This window comes from Rhinopithecus bieti, unplaced genomic scaffold (genome assembly GCF_001698545.2).
Source record: "Rhinopithecus bieti isolate Rb0 unplaced genomic scaffold, ASM169854v2 scaffold_5191, whole genome shotgun sequence".
In the NCBI taxonomy this organism is placed as follows: domain Eukaryota; kingdom Metazoa; phylum Chordata; class Mammalia; order Primates; family Cercopithecidae; genus Rhinopithecus; species Rhinopithecus bieti.
The window spans coordinates 228,187-248,009 of record NW_016804727.1 but is presented as its reverse complement, the minus strand read 5'-3'; the positions used below and the strand labels follow the sequence as shown (position 1 = coordinate 248,009).

The following is a 19,823-nucleotide window of genomic DNA, read 5'->3' as shown; positions in this document are numbered from 1 at the left end:
TTGGACTTATATCTCTAAGGTCCATCACCATGGTTAATAGTTTTTATATCTCTTATTTAAAATTTCCAAGAGATAATTTGATTAACCCAGGTCAAGTTAGTTGACTGTCAACATCTAATGTTCTATGGCAAAGACAGCAAGGTCACCTAGTCTAGACAGGTCTGCCAAAGCCATGGGTAGGGGACAGTCTCTTAGATAGTGGTGTGTACGAAGAGGTAGTGAGTGGCTTATTAGTTTATCAACACACTCATTATTCTAGAATGGGTAGAGATTTATCCACTTTTTAAGTACATGAGTTGCCTTCTTTGATTCAATCATTTCAAAACATATACTGAGAGTAGGCAGTAGACGTGTCATTTCTTATTATTAACCACCTTGTAGGCTGGTGGGTTTTCTCTGTTATTATTCTTGCTGTTGACTAAACACTCCAATTTTACTCTCTATGATCACTTAGCTATCTCACAAATCACATAAAGTTATCTTTTCTAGGTGTGTTTTTCTATTCACTAAGTTTCAAACTTTGGCTTCATTTCCTCTCTGATCTTTCAGAATTACTTTCTTCTCTTCTTTATAGTCTTCCAATAAACTGGAGGAGGGTTGGTTTCCCCCAATTAGGAATACCTGTTTGTTCCTAAAGTACATAACATCTGTGACAACTTTTGAGTCAGACAAACTTAATGCCTACTTTTCAGGTTCCCCTCTGTCACAACATTGGGTAGAAACTCTGGTGGTTCTCCCGAGAAATACTAAATACTCTGTTCCTATGTGTAATAGAGGCATCATTTGAGTAAGCATTTGTCTGCTAATTAATGAGTCTGTGCCTATCTTCACATACTTGTTAACCTTTTGGATTACCTCTGTTGCCTCTTCTGTAAACTGCCTGTGCATATCCCTTATCCATACTTTCTTGTTGATGTGCTGAAGTTCTTTTTATGTTCTAGATATCAATTCATTGTCACATTTGTCTTTAATGCTATCATTTGTCAATTCAAGTTATATATTTAATAAGGGACACTTTCTTGTTGAACAAATATTTGTATTTTAATGTAAAGAAATATTTATTTTTGACTTTTGATTTACACTATTTGATAAATTTTTTTCCTACTCTAAAATATTTTCATACATATTCTTTTAAAATGTATAGATTGATCTTTTAGAATTAGATACATTTTCTCCTAGGAATCTACCTTTTATGTGAGATTTTCAGAGTTCAGTTTTATTTTCTCCATGTTGTGAGCCTGTTTTGTAACATCATCTATTAAGTAACTAATTATTTTCCCTGATTTGTAGTGCCACCTTCATTATATATTCTGGAAAATCTTATATATTGGAAAATTATTTTAAGGTAAAAATTAATACTTCCTCAATACATTTCATAGAACTTAACCATAAAATGATCTCAGCCTGTAGTTTTTGACTACATATTTTACTCAAGTTCTCTTTTTGTGCCTATTTTGTTCATATATATGTATCTTTAGAAATTTGTTTCATCTAAGTTTTCAAATTTATTAATGTATGCTTGCATACTGAACATATTTATGTGGACATCATAATTATATTACTGTTTTTATAATCTCTGTGGTACCTTTATTATCCACCCTTTTATTACATATATTTGAAATAAGAAGCCTCTTTTTACTTTGATCAGTCTCACTAGAGACCTTTTTTTAAATATACTATATTTTCAGATACCAAATTGACATTACTGTTAAACAATCTTATGTCGGAAACAAGAAATGTTTCTAAATAACTCTTACTTTTTATAGAATATTAAGAATTGTAGAATGTTGCCTCAGTGTCAGGTTAGTTTTAACTAATATGGTTTATTTTGTTAGTTTTGGCTTTTTTGATATTCTCTCTTGCTGTTTCTCTCTCTCATTCTTTATTTCACTGATTTCTGTTTGAAACACTTGTCCCTTTGCAATATGTGTTTGATGAGTTATTTTAGAACATTCGATTCTACTACAGAATGAGGAAAGTGAAAAAGAAGTATGAATAACAAGTAGTTAGTAAACTGTGAGATATATTAGACATAGAATGAGTTGAATAGAGCAGATGTGTGTTTAACATAGACTTAAATCTTCTACCCATGGTGACACCTATTTTACTTCTTGTGTCCTCTGCCCAAGAAGTGCAAATAAAACCCATAGCTGATAATAATTAGAAAGCTCAACAGTAGTCACAAGTACTTGTCCCTGCAACTCCTTGATAGAGTAAGTACCATATGTTGGCTCTAGTCACCTTTCATATCCTGTATCCCATTGCTAAGCCTCAACTCTGGTTTCTCACATTCACATCTTCAGCAGGGAATATGTGATTAGAGAGGACATGTGAACACTGTACCAAAGGATTCACGTAGTGTGGCTGTACCACCATGCTAATGCTCTATCCTAGGTGTGCTAACCTACCTCATCTCCTTCCTAAAGCTTTCCACTAATTGCTTAAGTAAACTGCATGCTTTGAGCATCTTAACTTAATCTGTGAGCCTTTCTGGGATAGCTTGCATGCAAATATACTTGGAGGTTATTGTTACATGAAGGTAATGTCTCATATGACATTGACCTTCTTGTGTTTTTGGTTTTACTCTGTTGCTGACTTTCTGATTTCTTCTTAAAGGTATCTAAATTTTAAGCTTCCTTCTAGGAACCGCTCTAGGCATGTTCCATAACTTTAGAGATGTAATGGTTTCTTTATCGAAGTAGTATTAATACAGTTGGCACTACATAGTTGTGGATTCCACACCTGCAGATTGAGTCAATTATGGATAAAAACTATATTTAAAAAATAGTACAATTAACAATACAATGATTGAAAAAATGTAAATGGAAAATATGTTATAGTAACTATGTATTATTTACATTGTGTTAGGTATTGTAAGTAATCCAGAGATAATTCAAAGTATATGAAAGGATGTATGTAGATTGTATGCAAATACAACACCATTTTATACAAGGAAATTTAGCATCCTTGGATTTTGGTATGGGGGAGGGATTCTAGAACCAATCTCCTGGTGGACATCCAGGAACAACTGTAGGTAAAACTAATATGTTTTAACTGATATAAGATTGGTACCATTCTCTAATTCTTACTATCCTTTTAAAGGCAAGGATTATTTAGATATGTTTATTGTCTCCAACATCAGATTACTTAGCCTACAATTTTGCTATTAATTTCTAATTTTTTTGCATTATGGTCAGAGATCTTTGGCATGGTATAAATTCTTTAGAATTAATGGAGGTTGTCTTTAGGATCTTAAATATGGCTGTTTAGTAAGCATTCTCTGTATATTTAAAAGAATGCACATTTCCTGTTTGTTGAGTATAGCGTTTGGTATATTTTTAATTGCTTGAGATTGATAGTTGTATTTTTTCAGGTATTTTACCATACTGTTAATATTTTATTTGTTCGATCTAGCATATTCTAAGACAGATGTGTTAAAATCCTCAATTACAACTGATAAATCATCTGTAGGGTCTGAATGTTCGTGTTCTCTGAAAATTCGTATGTTAAAACTTAATCCCCAATGTGGCAGTATTAAGAGGTGGGGCCTTTCTGGGAGTGATAAAGTCATGAGTGTGCCTACCTCATGAATGGAATTAGTGCTCTTATAAAAGAGGCCTGAGATCCCAGTTACTCAGGAGCCTGCAGCAGGAGAATCACTTGAACCCAGGAGGCGGAGGTTGCAGGAGCAGAAATCATACCACTGCACTCCAGCCTGGGCGACTCAGCGAGACTTCATCTCAATAAATAAATAAATAAATAAACAAACAAATAAATAAATACATAAATTAGGCCTGACGAAGCTCCTTTACCTTCTTCCACCATGGGAAGACAAATAGGAGATAACTTCTTTGAGGAACAGGCCCTCACCGGACACCAAATCTGTTGGTGCCTTTGTCTTAGACATGTCAGCCTCTGAAACTGTGGGCAATCAACTTCTGTCTAAATAACCCAGTCTAAGGCGTGCTATTACAGCAACTTGAATGTATCAAGATGCTGCCCTTTACGATATTTTTTTGTCTTAAATTCTATTTAGGGCCAGGCCCAGGGGCTCACTCCTGTAATCCCAGCACTTTGGGAGGTCGAGGAGGGTGGATCACCAGCGGTTGGGAGTTCGAGACCAGCTTGACCAACAAGGAGAAACCCTATCTCTACTAAAAGTACAAAAAAATTAGCCAAGTGTGGTGGTGCATGCCTGTAATCCCAGTTACGCAGGAGGCTGAGGCAGGAGAATCACTTGAACCCGGGAGGTGGAGGTTGCCGTGAACCGAAATCGTGCCGCTGCACTCCAGCCTGGGCAATAAGAGCGAAACTCCATCTCAACAACAACAAAATTCTATTTAGTCAGATATTAAGAGAGAACTTCCAATTTATTTTGGTTCATATTTCCCCAGCATAACTTTTCCCATTCATTTTTGATCTTTTGTTTCTTATTTTCTTATGTATATCTCTTATTGCCTGTTGTGCTTTGTGTCTTATGTGCATCTCTTGTTGTCTGTGGGGTTTTTTTTTTTCCAATAAGAGAATCTCTGTTTCTAATTGGCAACTATGATCACCTTATTATAAATGTTATATGAAGACTTATTTCACACATCTTAAGACCCATACTCATTAACTTACCCACATTGCTTTATAAATTACCAAATCTCTCTCTTTCTCCTAAAAGAATCTTTATCCTGCTCTCAGGTCATGATTTCTTCTTGTCCTAATCTTGTCAATATTAACAAAACTTTTAGCTTGGGGCATTTATTTGGCAATTTTGGAGTTATTGCTAGTTGAGGTCTTTTGTCTTTAATCATAGAGAGTTTTAAAACATATTTCTGTGAATATGTCCCCTTCTCCATTTTCATTTTTTGTGTCTTTCTGGTACTCCTACTGTTGATATTGACAATTCAATTTCTATATCTCTTGGTTTTTCTTTTCTGCTTTCTATCTCTTTATTATTTCCTGCTTCCTCTGAGATTTCCAATCTAGTTTTAACTCACTAATTAATTTTAAGTAGTGTCTAAGTTACCACTTGTTATTTATTTCAACTATTCTGTATAGTGTTACTTCAGGTATTGCATTTTTATAACCAGTAATCCCACTGGCTTCCTTTTTTTCTGTTGTTTCTTTTAAAATTAATTACTAATTATTGACATGCATGTGTCCTCTCTGCTTCTATAATTTGTCCAGGGTTGGTATCCAGAGAGGGAACTAGCACCCTAACCAGCTTGCTATCTTGACTGTCCCTCCCGTTCCTCAGTGTCTCTTCTTTCTTGACTCTCTACCTTTTTTCATCATCTGGTGCATAGTTGAATGGTGAATGATATTCATAATCTTCATCATCCTATCTATTCAGACCCCAATTCTCGAAACTAATAAGTGGAAATCCTGCTATAAACAGTATTAAGTGCAGCCCTGACTACTTATATGTAGCTTTTTGGCAGGCCTCAAATTAGGACTGGTGTGTCCATTGAGAAACCATGAAAAGTTTCCCAAAACATGTTTTGTCTCTCAAATATCTGCACAAAGACAACATTCAAAGTGAAGAAGCTGCAAACTAGTGTTGTGTGTGAAAAACTCGCTGGCTAAAAATAGAAATCACCACTATGGAAAGAAACCCTTAAAACTACTGAAAATAAATTTTATCTGAAGACCCTTTTGGTTGAAGGAATCTATGGACAATGAATTAAGTTAATTTTGGACCAAAAAGATACATGTTGTGAATGATCTCTCTTCTCTTAACCAATGGGAATTTAATATGTAATATTTTTTAGAGCTAAAAAGGGGGAACAGCTTTACCTTGAGAGGCTGGCTGGTATAGTAGGACCCACCAAGATAGCAATTTAAAATCCTAGCTCAGCTACTTACCAACTGTGTGATTGTGGTAGACAATTTACTCAATTTCTCTTCCATGTAATTTTCTCATCACTAAAATGGGCATAAAGAGAGGATTCATAATGTTATAAAGAGTAGGTGAGCTAATGTCTGTTGGTCTATTATATTGAGTACTGTGTTTTAATGATTAGTGTTTATCTCTCTCTCTTCTTAAATCATCTCTGTTAAAGGGATGCTCTAAACATCTTTAAACTCACAATATTCCTCTCCTGATGAGAGCATACGGAAGCTGCAATGCATGAGTGCAGTGAAGAAGAGACTACATCCTGAGAAATGCTTGCTGCACAGAGACTAGCCACAGATTCCGCTGTGCAGAGATTTCAGGAGTTTACAGCTGGTTCTATGTTTAGTTGTATGGCCTCTGTATGAGAGACCAGTGTGCTAGCTTTAATCAACCAGTCTGGCAGGTTTGGATGGAGACAGATTTCTCAATCTTTTCTGATTTTTTTTTCATTAAAGACATCTCAACTGCTTGTATTGTATTTCTACTAGGCACTTCACCTGCAAGACTCTGAGATTTTATTGGAGGCAAAATTCTCCAAATTAAAATAATAGTTCTCTTAAGCAAAAGAGACTGTAGTGGCATGAGGTGACATTGCTGGTCAATAGGTGAAGAGGGATGGCACAGTTTGTGTCTCAGTGGAAGGATTTCTGGGAAAGCTAGACAGAAGACATTGAATTTCTGTAAATGGAAAATGGCATTGATCAGTGACTTAAGAGACTGGCTGGCCAATGCTTAAGATAATGGAAAATCTCTGAAAATTGTCAGAGATGCTTGCTACTCTGAATGGAGGAAGATATAATATTAGAAAATCTTCCTGTCCTTTGTTGGTTACAGTTTCAGTGACTGTGTTTTCTTTCCTTCAATGCTTCATATTATTCAGAGATATTAAAAAATGCTAATTTCATGTCTAGAAGAAAAAGAAATACAGTTAGTTCTTAATTTGCAAATGTTGCTTCTCTGTCTTCCTTTGCCCTCACATGCACATATTATCATCCTTTTCTGCATGTTTCCAGTTATTGTTTCCTGTAACCTCCTGCTTGATACAAGTTATTAGTTCAGTAAATCAACTTTCATAAGCTTAAGTTAGGAATGTCATCTTGTTTACTCTGTCAAAATAGCAAATAGAATTTCCTTCTGCATTTACCTGATTACTCTTCTAAATATGGATTCTGATCTACCCTCTTCATAAATAATTTCATTTTAAACCCAAAAGTGTTAACTCCTGTGATAACTAGTTAAGCTGTAATCTAACCAATGAAAGAACCGCCATTTTAGACCTTGTCAAGAAAGTGAGTCCTGCTTGAGCCTTTGTCCTGAGATCTTGTTCTGAGAATATTTCTTACAACTAGAGCTCTTATGTCCAGTATTAATGAGGAGGGAAGATCACACTCAGCTACCACCTCCAGCCACATGTTTCACTTTGCTCTTCCACCCCAAAGATATCAATGGTTATGGTTTTACGGTAATAGTTCACTTAGAAGGTTTATATTTTTACCCCTGCACCGAAAAAAAGCAGTCCCTACTGTAAAGAAGGTTTGCCTTGATAACTGCTATTAATAAATATTTGTTACATAGCAGGATGGAAGGCATATGAAACATCTGTTGAATCGATGTCTAATGAGCGAAGTGATGAATGAGAATGATTGTAGCTCAATGATGATAGCATTTTTGTCATGTTTTTCCCAACATTTTCCCCTGCAGTAACTGTAATATTCATTTGCACCTAAAGGCCTATTTTGGGTCAAAAAATAGGAGCCAAAGCGAAAGGGAAGCTGACCATCTGAGTACAAATTTATCTCTTGAGAAATAATGTTTTATGGTATGATGCGAAATTGTTTTGTTCTCCAAGATCACAATGATAATAATATTTATTTGTATTCCCCCCTGGAATGTAAGAGAAAGATGTAATCCTTACATATCCTTTCAGAATAAGTTTCCCAGATCTCATGAGGCCACAATTTTGGATGCTCTCCCATAATGAGAAGAATCTACAAATTGCTCCTGTTCCCCTTTATTAGTCCATCAGAGTTCTCATTTAATCGTCATTTTTTCCATTTCATGCTTTCCAGATCTGAAAATCTTTCCAGTGGTGGCCTTTATGCATTCTAATGATAGTTAATTAGTTGTCTTTCATCTAGCCTTAGTGTCTCTCCCAAACTATATTAAAAGCCAATGATTGTAACAATTCTAATGATCTGATGTGATATTGGACAGATCAAGTCTGGTCCCAGAATAATGAATAAAAAAACAAGAATAAAAGGATATAATACTTTCTTACACTTGATTTCTTTGCTGTGCTTCCTAAACTTATGCAATGTTGATTGACACTGGTGTGTGGTGTTGGGTTATCAAGGGCTTGAGAACAGTGTCACTGAATTTACAATCAAATTGAGAATAAAGATGGTTGTACTAATAAAGATAATAAATTTGATATGTTTGTGTATGGTTTTTAACCTATGCTTTTAGATTATCTTTCCCACTCCTACAGTACAATGAAATGGGATGTTAGCAGCCCATGGCTGAAATGAAAAACAGCATGGAATGAACAGGAGACGAGATGAATGAATGAAAAGATGAATAATATATTTCTTTAGAAAATATGCAAATATACATCTTTTGCTTTTAACATACTCTGTATTAATTTATACATGTACATAGCATAAGCATTTCACATAATTTGGACAGAACTGTGTGCAATTCTATAATAAGCTATTTTGTTTTCTTCAGCCCCTACTATATCAGCATAATAACATCTAAAATGTTTTAGCAATATATTATCACATTTGTACCAGAGCTGCCAGAAATACTCTGTTTTCCATGTTTGTAAACAAAAATAGAACACTACTACATAACACTGTGATTGGAAAAATACCTTCTTTTCAATTCCCCCCTTACATTCAGTAAAGGAGACTTAAACTACTTTAGTATCCAAAATTCATTTTCTCTGTAGAAATATAATTTTCTCTGGGTGCACTAAATATGTAACCATAACAAATCAATTTATTATCTTTCCACAACTAAATCACTTCTGAAAGGCAGTGGCAAAATATGACATAGATGAGACTGGAGATTTGGAGGGTTTCAATGTACCTCCTCATTTAGTGTACAAATTAAATAATGGTAACTCTGATTACTGTTGCAAATTCACAAATTAATTTCAGGTGCCATTAATGATACTAGTTTATTCAGGATTGTCAAAAATCTTATACTGAGAAGTAAAGAGAGATATGGGAATACAATACTGGATTTTAATGAGAACCGTTAAACATGAATTAATTTATGGTTAAATTTGTAGCAGCTAATTTTTTCCCCCTCCTGTTTTGGTAATAACAAGAAACAAGAGGTCAACCACAAAATGATTTATAATTAGCCCTCCTGAATCTTCCTGGAAAAGACTGAGGTCTTGTTAAGCTTTGAAGCTGGGTTGAAAGCAGTTAATGGACTTATGTGGAGTCTTTTAATTACCAATTTTCAACAAATTTATCTCTTACTGCTAGATAGCACCCAAGGGCAAGAGGTAATCTGCTTTATAAACCTTGGAGTAATTTGCTTTATAAATCCTGGAGTTTAGGAAAGTGGAAAACTCTCTTTAAAGGGAGTATTGTCTTCCACTAAGAATTATATTTTTGGCAGTTTTGTAAAAATTTTTAGTGACAGATTTTTTGTGACCTCTCGGTTTATAAATGTCAGCAACTAAAGTACATTCAACATTAAGATCAATTCTTTACAACAGCTAGGGCCTGCCCAATGGACAGGATTATCCAAAACCAAGCTGAGCATGTAATGTTTCCAGCAAATTGACTCTAAATTTCTTTTGCATTCAAAGCATACATCTTCCTGCCAAATGCGGGTATTTTTCTTCACATATTTAGTAATCTTTCTATTAGAAAGCCACTTTGTCTTGCAGAGGTCATGTAGTTCATGTGGTTTACATTGTAAGGATGGTAAAACATCTCAGTAACATCAGAATTGACTGAAATTAAAAAAAATAAAAATCAGATCCATAGCCAAATACAGAAATATTCTAATTCAAAATCCAGAGTTAAAAGAAAATATTGACAATGATTTTAATTTTTCAAAGTTATAAATGGCTCAAAATTGACAAGGAGCACCCTGTATCTGAACTAGGTCAATTTCATTGTTTTTCTTTGATACTTTGCTTGCATTACTATGACATTTGCATCTCAGTCCTGGATGAATGATGGAGTTCACAAGTTGCAGTGGGAGATTCCATTCCTAGACTGTCTCCCAAAGCAATAGTACCAAGAATAACTTTCTTCAAATTTACTATGGACAAATTCACTGAATAATTCTTCACAAATGATATGTTCGGTTCCTGGAAGGATGGAGCACACTTTAAACGCATGGTGTTTCTCCCAGGAAATGATGGCTCAGTGATCACGATGCTGTGTTTGCTTCACATTCAAGCGGATGTCTCTTGCTCTATGATATTCAAAGGGATGATCTCAGCGCTCTCCTCGCCTTGGTTGTTGGCTGGTTCATTCCTCAGCTCCTGATGGCAGATGTAAACCGGGATGTCGCCGGCCTCCGCAGCAGCTGCAGCGCGAGCCGAGCGGTTGGAGGGGCGCCTCCCCCAGCGCTGGTTCCATTGAATTTTGAATTGGACCCATTGGCGCTTCACGGTGGTTTGGACCTGGAAGAGAAAAAGCAGCCTGGTTTTTATATGATAGTCAGAAACGATCCATGCAAAGTTTATGAACATCATTCTTAGAGCTTATCAGATGTTAAAGAAAGTTAAATTGTAATTCTGATCTAAAGGGCTGGGCTGTGTATGCTGTGGCCACAGAATATACTTGGAAGAAGAATTTGCAAATGGAAGAACTGAGTTACTTGCCTAAATTACCCCTGACAAGGTTATTTGCTAGTTTTAAGAACAGGTTTCTTTAGCTTTCATATCCAATGAATAAAAGTTGATTTGGTTTACCAGGTAATATGGTATGCATGTCATAATAGGGAGAAAGGTTGACAAAACTTTTTATATGCTACCATCCCTGATAAGGCAGAAGTTTTAAATTTAAGTGTGCACATGAAAAATATATATGTAAACCATAGCACAGTTCTGGATTTTATGATAACGGCCTCATACCGTGAACTTTTCCTTGTCCGACATGACTTGAGAGGGGGTATGCCAGACACACCTCTGGTTAATGCCATGACAACTTTTTAAGAATAAGATTTCAATCTCTTTCTTTTGAAAGACTTCTAAAATGTAAATAAACTTGCCAGACTTGTTTTATAAATAACGATAAATTATATATTGAACACAAGAGGTGAAGATGTTAACATCAGAAAGCTCTAAATATAAAAACTACAATAACCACAACTGAAAACAGTACCACAGACAGTGAATTTGCTTGTCTAGCTCTGCTTTTTATAGAGCCAAATTCAACTTAGTAGTTAAGTTCCTCCTTCCTGTTGTCTCCAAACTTCTTGCTTTTCTCTATAGCTGAACAAAACTAAAAAAGAGATTATTGCAATAATCTCTATTCTGTGTTTCTGAGTTTCTATTGCTTTGTACATACGATAAACTTACTTAAAAATATTTGCATCAATTTATTAATACATCCTTAGTTCATTCTGCTGCCAAACTCACATATGACAGCTAAACACATGAGAGAGAAACTGGGGAATATATAATGTGAAATAAATCATGAAAACTACTTGATCATGGAGAATCATTTTATCTACTTTACATTTGTACAAATCTGAAAGATGAGAAAAATGACAGCAAAACCGATTACTGTTATAAAACTATATGTATATTATAAGGCTGAATGGTTCTGTGGCAAATATACTTTTTTTCTGTATCTAGTAGAGTAACAGTCTCCTCCGAGAATTATATTGTTCAGATATTTTTAAAGATTTTACTCAGGGAAAGACAAAGTCAAATGATTCCTCAAAAAGCAACTAAATGGAGTACAGAAATTGTAGCTGGAGAAGTTTATCTTCACACAGCACAGCAACCGTAAGGTTCAAGGTGACAAATGGCAATCAGAATTATTTAGCAATCTAATAATTTGGAATAGTAGACTTTTCAGATTATGGAGGCAACACATCCTGAGTTTTGTTTTACTTTGTTTTGCAGGTAATGAGTGGTTGCATGCAGGGTACTTTATATCTAAAGTGATTTAAAACAGACAAAGACAAAAACTTTAAGTGCTAAGGAATAAGGTGGGCCATGCAGCTAAAAGTTGTATTGAAAAAAGCCACACAGGAACAAAAGATAGAATAACAAGTTTCAGCTGTTTATTGAGTGTTTACTATGTACATAAGTATGTGATCTGTATTATTTAATCCTCACAACAGCCCTATGGGAAGGGCACTATTATCTTCACTTTACGGATGGGGCACTGAGGTTACTCAATGTGTCCAAAATCATATAGCTAGAATGTGGCAAAGCCACAGTACCAAGCAGAGCCTGGCTTTATTTGGATGGTACCATTACCGTAGCTTCAAATGCCAGGGTTATAATCTAGGAACCATCAAATGCCCCACGGAGAAACTGGGAAATATACAGGTTCAGCACGTTTTTGGAGAAGCAATGTCTCCAGTCAAAGGAAGCTGATAGGCTGGGCGTGGTGGCTCACACCTGTGATCCCAGCACTTTGGGAGGCCGAGGTGGGCGGATCACGAGGTCAGGAGATCGAGACCATCCTGGCTAACACAGTGAAACCCTGTCTCTACTAATAATACAAAAAATTAGTCGGGCGTGGTGGCGGGTGCCTGCAGTCCCAGCTACTCAGGAGGCTGGGGCAGGAGAATGGCGTGAACCTGGGAGGTGGAGCTTGTAGTGAGCCGAGATTGCGCCACTGCACTCCAGCTTGGGGGAAGGAGCTAGATTCATCTCAAAAAAAAAAAAAAAAAAAAAAGGAGCTGATAATTTCCACTAATTTCAGTATCTCTTAAATAACAAGATTTTCCTTGTGCTGAATTACCAGATATTTACAAGTATCAAGGACGCAGTTACGAGTTTATGAGTTGTTTGCAAAAGGTCCAGCATGAAAACAGGTACTTTTATTTTCTGTCCTTTTAAAATAACTCCCATCAGGTATCCCATTTATAATTAATAAAGTACAGCCCGTGGGGCCAAAAGGTTTGTTTCTATTTTAATTTTTTAAAGTTTTATTATTAAATGAAAGGATCACGGCCTTCTCTAATCGCATCCAAAATTTAGCTATCCTTTTGTGTGGATGGCAACCTTGCTTTGTTGTAACTGTTCACATAATACAGGCCTTAGCTATAAAAGACACTTAAAGAATTATAGCTATAGGGCATTATCTCAAAAAAATCTACAATATACAGGTTAACCTGATGCTGCTCTGATGACAAGAATAAGGCTTTAATCTGAAAAACAACAAACAAACAGGGAGGTTTTTGTCGTCCTGAAAATAAAAAATGTACTAGTTGTAAATTGGATAATGTAAAACAACAAAGATTTGATTATATAATTCATCACCACTAAAAAGCACACACATTTTACATTTTTTCCTAATTTATATCACATTTATGTATTGCAACCTTAAAAGGTAGAGCCCCTGGTTTCAGTTTTGAAGGCATCCTATTAACCTGGCTTATTATAAGTTTGTAAAGGTGGTATATTTAGGTCTAGTTCCTACATTTGTACAAAACAAAATAAGGTTAGGTCTTCATGGTTGATTTGAAATGTTTTTGTCTTTACTTTCTTTTCCTGAGGTTCATTATAAGACCTACTATAGTTACGTACTGCGAATAGAAGGTGAGGTTTTACCCCGGAGGTTTGATCCAATGAATGCAAAGATTGTAATGCCTACTCTTCACATGTACCACAATCTAACAGACCCTGCTGCAATTGAGCTTAACATTTAGAATCATGATTAAAAAAAAAAAAAAAAAAAAAAACAACTTTAAATTCCCTGGAAGTTAAAAAGTAATTGCACACCTTTTTTTTGTTTGTTTGTTTGGTGTTTTTTTTGTTTTGTTTTTTTTTTTTTTTTTGAGATGGAGTCTTGCTCTGTCTCCCAGGCTGGAGTGCAGTGGCGCGAGCTCAGTTCACTGCAAGCTGCACATCCCGGGTTCAAGCGATTCTCCTGCCTCAGCCTCCCAAGTAGCTGGGACTACAGGCGCCTGCCACCATGCCCAGATAATTTTTTTTGTATTTTTTTTTTTTTTAGTACAGATGGCGTTTCACCGTGTTAGCCAGGATGGTCTCAATCTCCTGACCTTGTGATCTACCCACCTCGGCCTCCCAAAGTGCTGGGCTTACAGGTGTGAGCCACCACGCCTGGCTTAGATGGTTTTATATGACTTCTGAAAGCCAGATTCCTATTAAATCCTATTAATTAGATGCTAAGGGATACTTGTGAATATTATTTACAAAGTTGTTGCCAACATTCTTTTCAGCCTTTTGGAGGCCATAGTGGCAATATCTCTGCTGGTCTCTGATTTTATCTTACAAAATCTATATGCGCTATAATTAAATTATTAATTTATCTATAATTAATCTATAATTAAGTACTTGATCAGGTCTTTTTGATTCCCATTCATTATCTCTTTTCCTATGTTTGGGGAAGATTCCTTGTTCTAAAAGATAATAATACATAAGTATCATTTATAATAAGGTTAAACTTTTTGAAAACACTTAACCATTGTATTTCTTAATTTTCTTAAATAAAATTTCCCGCATCTCCCCAATTCATTAAGTCAAGGTCATCCACTGCTTGAAACACAAGTGTGATTGTGTCTAGAATAGTGGTTCTTAAAGTGTAGTCTCTGGGTCAGCAGCATCAGTATCACCTAGGAACTTGGTTAGAAATGCAGATTCTCAAACCCCACCCCAGACCTACTGAATAGGAAACTCTGCTGCTAGGGTCAAGCAATCTCTGGTTTCACAAATCTTCCAGGTGATTCTGATGTACACTCAAGTTTGAGAATACTGGTCTAGACCAAAGAAAATTATTGCTTAGCTTTGAGACTGTGAGTCTCAAAGCTGGCTTTCTTATATCTCTAGAAAGATATTGTATTGAAAATCAGGCTTTATTGAGTGGAGAATTTCTAAACAGAAAAACTTCTCTTTGCATATCTTGTGAAAATCTTACTGGTCTGCAGATAGTATTTTACTAAAAGCTACAGGGTAGAAAACATGTAGAATATGATATAGGTAGAGACCCTCACAGACAGGAAGGGGAAGTGGTGAGTGCATAGCCCTAAGAGGCCTGAGAGGAAGAGGAGAGAAAGACAGTTGCACAAATGGCCTTACATTTCTCCTTCATGGTGGGAGTACCTGGGAAAATGGGGAGAAGAAATCAAGCAAGAGATAATTTGCTTTCTTAGGAACACTCCATTGTATCAAGTCTTTCTTTTGGATTCGAGAGCAGAGTCTTGAAAATAGCTAGCCCTGAAAAGAAACTCCACATTTGCCCCTGGCACCATGTCCAACAGCGGAGCAGCAACGGCTATGGCATGTAAGGAAGATAGATTCACAGGCTCTATATGGTGTGAAGAAAGGAGCTGGAGTTCCAGGCTCCTCAGGTGGCTTGGCGGAAAGAACTTGTGAATCAGAACAGGACTGTGGCTTCATCAAGGAGGTCACAGAGTGAAAAGACCTCTCAAGTGCTTAGTAGTAAGGGGAACCAGTGTGAACTTCAACAGTGGGTGCTGGCATTATAACTTGGTAGCCAGTTGCTCTTTTGGACAAAGGCTTTTTGAATTGACTGAATATTTTCTATAAAGAGACTGCTGTAAACCACTAGAAGCTGGTGGAATAGTCTCTTGAAAGCAGGATAAGCTACAGGAAATAAACAAAATTTTAGCTTTTGCACACTCCAATTTGTGACAGTTAAATGGAGATGTTTCTGATCATGCTACTTTCATCTATAAACTATTTTATCCACGAGGTACAGAGAATAGCAAGACACAAGAAAAGGGAGAAAATCCAGTGTGCTGTTAGAACTTTCATTTCTAAGCTACTTCTTGGAAACAAATTGTGCATTTTTTATAGCTGCAATCATCTTTTTCAGGTCTCTTAGATACCTAATAATTTACTGATATGTTTGGATAATCAATGTCTACTCATTTGGAAGAGTCATTGTAGGAAATGCTTGATACATAAGCATGCTCTATGGTCATCTCCTGATTCCTGTTGCTTTAATTCTTCACATTCCTTTCCTGCTTCTAGTCTACCCACTGACTCTCTATATGATTCATTTTCATAATGATCATTTCACCGATAATATACCAATCATGAATCAAAATTCAAAAATGAAATAATCATTTCACTGATAACATACCAATCATAATCAACATTAAATTGCACATAACACAATGTGATGTGATCTCATTATCACATTGAGTTAGCCCCCTAGATTTCTGCTAAAACTCAGTATTCAGTCAGGCATCATCCCATCACAGCCCTATCTTAGATGCAGCTGGAAATAACTTCCTGCATGTGTGAGTGCCCTGCCTGTGTTCAATGTTGTAAGGTGACGCATTCATAGAATGCCCAGCTGAGATTCAGATGCCTAAAATCCATGGGCTTGTGATATTACATTTGGCATAGTACACAATTTCTACATTATTAGAAATGTCACACTTGTACCTTCCCCCAGTAACGGGATCTTAATGAAAATGGAAATGGTTTCTTTACTTCAAAATCAGAGATAACATACACTCAAATGAACTCGAGACATTCAATTGCTAGGGTACCCCTGGGTTTTCTTTCTATGTCTGACACTTCCAATGACAGTATCATAGCTAAGACACAATAAATATTGTGGTATTTTTACAAATGCATGCAATCCTCTTGTGTTTTTCCAGGTATGCCCCACAGAGCTTGATTTCTTATATCAGCTCTATTTTGATATTATTTTAGATGAAAAAGTTTATTTTGCATGCCACCTGAAACAATCCAAAAGGCATAGATATACATTTACAGAAATTGATATAAACATGGGATGACTTATGCCCTACTCATTTATTAGCTTTTATCATTCTAAAAAATATTAAAATTCTAAAAATATTGCCACTCTAACAGCTGACAGTGGAAGAATGTCTTTTCATTTCTATTCTAGGCCCTTAGTCTAGCCCTTAGCAATAGTAAATGCACAATGTATTTTTGTTGAATGAAGGAATGAGTTGGTAGATGAATTGATGAAGAAAGGAAGGAATAAAATGTAATAATTAAAATGAAGAATAGGAACAATGAAAACTTTGTCATGTTGGGGTTGGAAACAGGTATGAACAGGTCACAGAATAACAAAATATTGTAGGTGCTCACTAAATATTATTTAACTTAGAAAAAGGAATAGGGAAAAAATTACCAACTGACAATAGTTAGAAACATTTCTAATTACTAATAGGAAAGTAATATATTGATGTCTTGGCAAAATGTGATTTGCCTTGTATGGAATTATTCTTAATAGGAATTGATTTAAAATGTTCAAATATGCTTGGGCATTAAAAGTTGTGTGGTTCTAGAAAAAGTATACTAACATAGCTCCAGGAAGGAATTATAGATATAGGTAAGTTAATTGGGACTTAGTCAATTTAATTGAAAATCAGGAAATCTGTGTTCCAGTCTGGGTTACAACCATAACTGCATTTGTGACATTGGGTAAATCACATGATCTTTCTGGAGTTTAGATTTCTTCCCTGAAAAATGAGGAAGATTTTGAATCATGTTCCCTAAAACCCCGGAAGTTCTTTGGAAGGACGTCTGGAGCTACAGAAGCCCCACTTTTATGTTTTATAGATTTGGCTCCCAGGAAAGATTTGGTTGGAAGAAAGGGTAACTCTGGCTAAAAACACCCTGAGAATAGAATGGATCAGCCATATAGCTCTCTAGATTTTACTGATCTAAATATTTGCATTGTAGATTATTTGAGAAACCTTTTTGAATCTTAACTTCAGGGTGATTTACAAACTCTGAATAAGTAGTAGGGTGCTAGCACCAAGCAACTGGAAAAAAGGTAGGAACTAGTACAAACCGAATGGAGATTGTCTGCCCTAGTTAGGGCTTGGGTCTTCCAAAGGGAATATGCATATGACTTCTCTTTCTAATGGCATCCAGAATAGCTTTCACTATTGCTGCTAAGGGTGCTGATCTGTCCAAGATGCAACCCGAGGAAATTAGCTGCCTGTCTGAATCATATTTACCATTGTACTACACATCCATAGATAAGATTGAGCTTGGAGTAGTGGAAAAAACATAATGTTGATAATCACAAAACCCTATGAGGTCAACTGTAGAAGTGAGATGAAATGAAATGTGTACGGAGGCCCTTTGGAAAAAATGCTGCCTTTACATAAACAAGTGATAGTATTATAAGAAATGCATGCTTACCTCATTGTTGCAGAAGCAGTAGATGGTCGCAACAAAGAAGCCCTAAAAAGGGAAGGAAAAATACAGTTCAAGTTATTTTTGTGTTCATTTTGTTGTTTAGTAAACAACATGATAGACTGCCCGGAGAAGGCTCGATGAAGGAAAAAAAGCAAGAAAAAGAATTATCTACCATTCATAGTCAGTGCTGCACTATAAGAATATTCCATTAGAAATATATTTTTTCTTGTTAGGATTCCATTGTTTGGCTAAAAGGATAGCTCTAGTAAATCTAATTAATATTTTGCTCCCTTTAACGTGGAGATTTATAGCAGCATATGCTGATTATGGTGAATTTGAAAAAAACACTACGCTTCAAAAATTTAAAAATAGAGACCTTGTAGAATTCAGTAGAGGAATCGTTTACAAGGACAAGTGTCATAGTGGGTGGCTATGGGTCTGTGTCCTGTGTTGTCACGGTGAACTAGTGCAGTACCATACCCACTGCCAAGTTCATCTCTCAGATAAGGACATGGACTAAGAAACTGACTGAGTCCTGGTCACTGCTTGAAGATTTCTTGTGCCCAAGGTTTGATTATGGCCAAAAGCACAGCTTGAACTATTCAGACAATCCCTAAACTTTCTTTCTAGCCCTATTCATTTTGACCTCCTCCTCACATTAAACCTAATATAGAAAATAAAACTATTTTGAAATTTGTAATAGAGACAGCAAAACTCTGCCTAAGAGCCTGTGATAGAATTACTCCTGCCAAGGACTCCCACATCCCATCTTGCTATCCAAATACAGCAGTACGCTTTCAGTGGGGCTTTAGATCTGGGGAAAAGTGAATGGAACTAGGGCAGCCATTCTTCTATCCAGTGTGGCAGACACTGGACAGCCCAGGACAGCCCAGGACAGCCCCTGAGAGTCCAATGCATTCTCTCCTACATGAGGAGAGGCCTGGATACAACTTCCCTTTATAGCACTGAACCGTCATGAATGGATTCCTGACATTTGCCTGACAAATGGAGGGTGATAGAGCAGGAGGCATGGACAGCTTTGTGCAAATTCCTCATTACCCCAGAGCCAGCATTTATTTATAAAGGAAAATCTGACAATTTCTGTATTTATGACCAGGGAGAACATGCCTGGATGGGACCAGCTGAGGGCCCTGGGAATGACAAAAAAGCAGGTACAGAAAGAAACAGGAAGAAACAGCCTCAGAAAAACTGGTGTCCTTCAGAATTTTGTCTGGGCTTATTGAATTGGAGGCTTAAATGTTATGACATTTAAGATCATGGGTTCGTCAGACGTGTGCAGTGGCTCACACCTGTAATCCTAGCACTTTGGGAGGCCGAGGCAGGCAGATTACCTGAGGTCAGGAGTTCGATACCAGCCTGGCCAACATGGTGAAACCCCATCTACTAAAAATACAAAAATTAGCCGGGCATGGTGGCACACACCTGTAATCCCAGCCACTCGGGAGGCTGAGGCAGGAGAATTGCTTGAGCCCAGGAGACGGAGGTTGCAGTGAACAGAGAGTGTGCCACTGCACTCCAGCCTGGCGGACAGAGTGAGACTCTGTCTAAAAATAATAAATAAATAAATAAATAAATAAATATAAA

The 19,823-nt window shown here is 36.4% G+C and overlaps 1 protein-coding gene across 1 annotated transcript in view; it reads right to left on the bottom strand.

Moving 5' to 3' along the window:
* Positions 1 to 8,447: 8,447 nt before the first annotated feature.
* CALCR (calcitonin receptor) overlaps positions 8,448 to 19,823 on the bottom strand; it is a 62,047-nt gene continuing 50,671 nt past the window's right edge. The window contains exons 10-11 of the mRNA XM_017870296.1: positions 18,222 to 18,263; positions 8,448 to 10,538 (exon numbers count right to left, since the gene is read on the bottom strand). Of these exons, the coding sequence (XP_017725785.1) occupies positions 10,308 to 10,538; positions 18,222 to 18,263 (273 nt within the window). The 3' untranslated portion in view covers positions 8,448 to 10,307. The remainder of the gene's footprint in view (positions 10,539 to 18,221; positions 18,264 to 19,823) is intronic.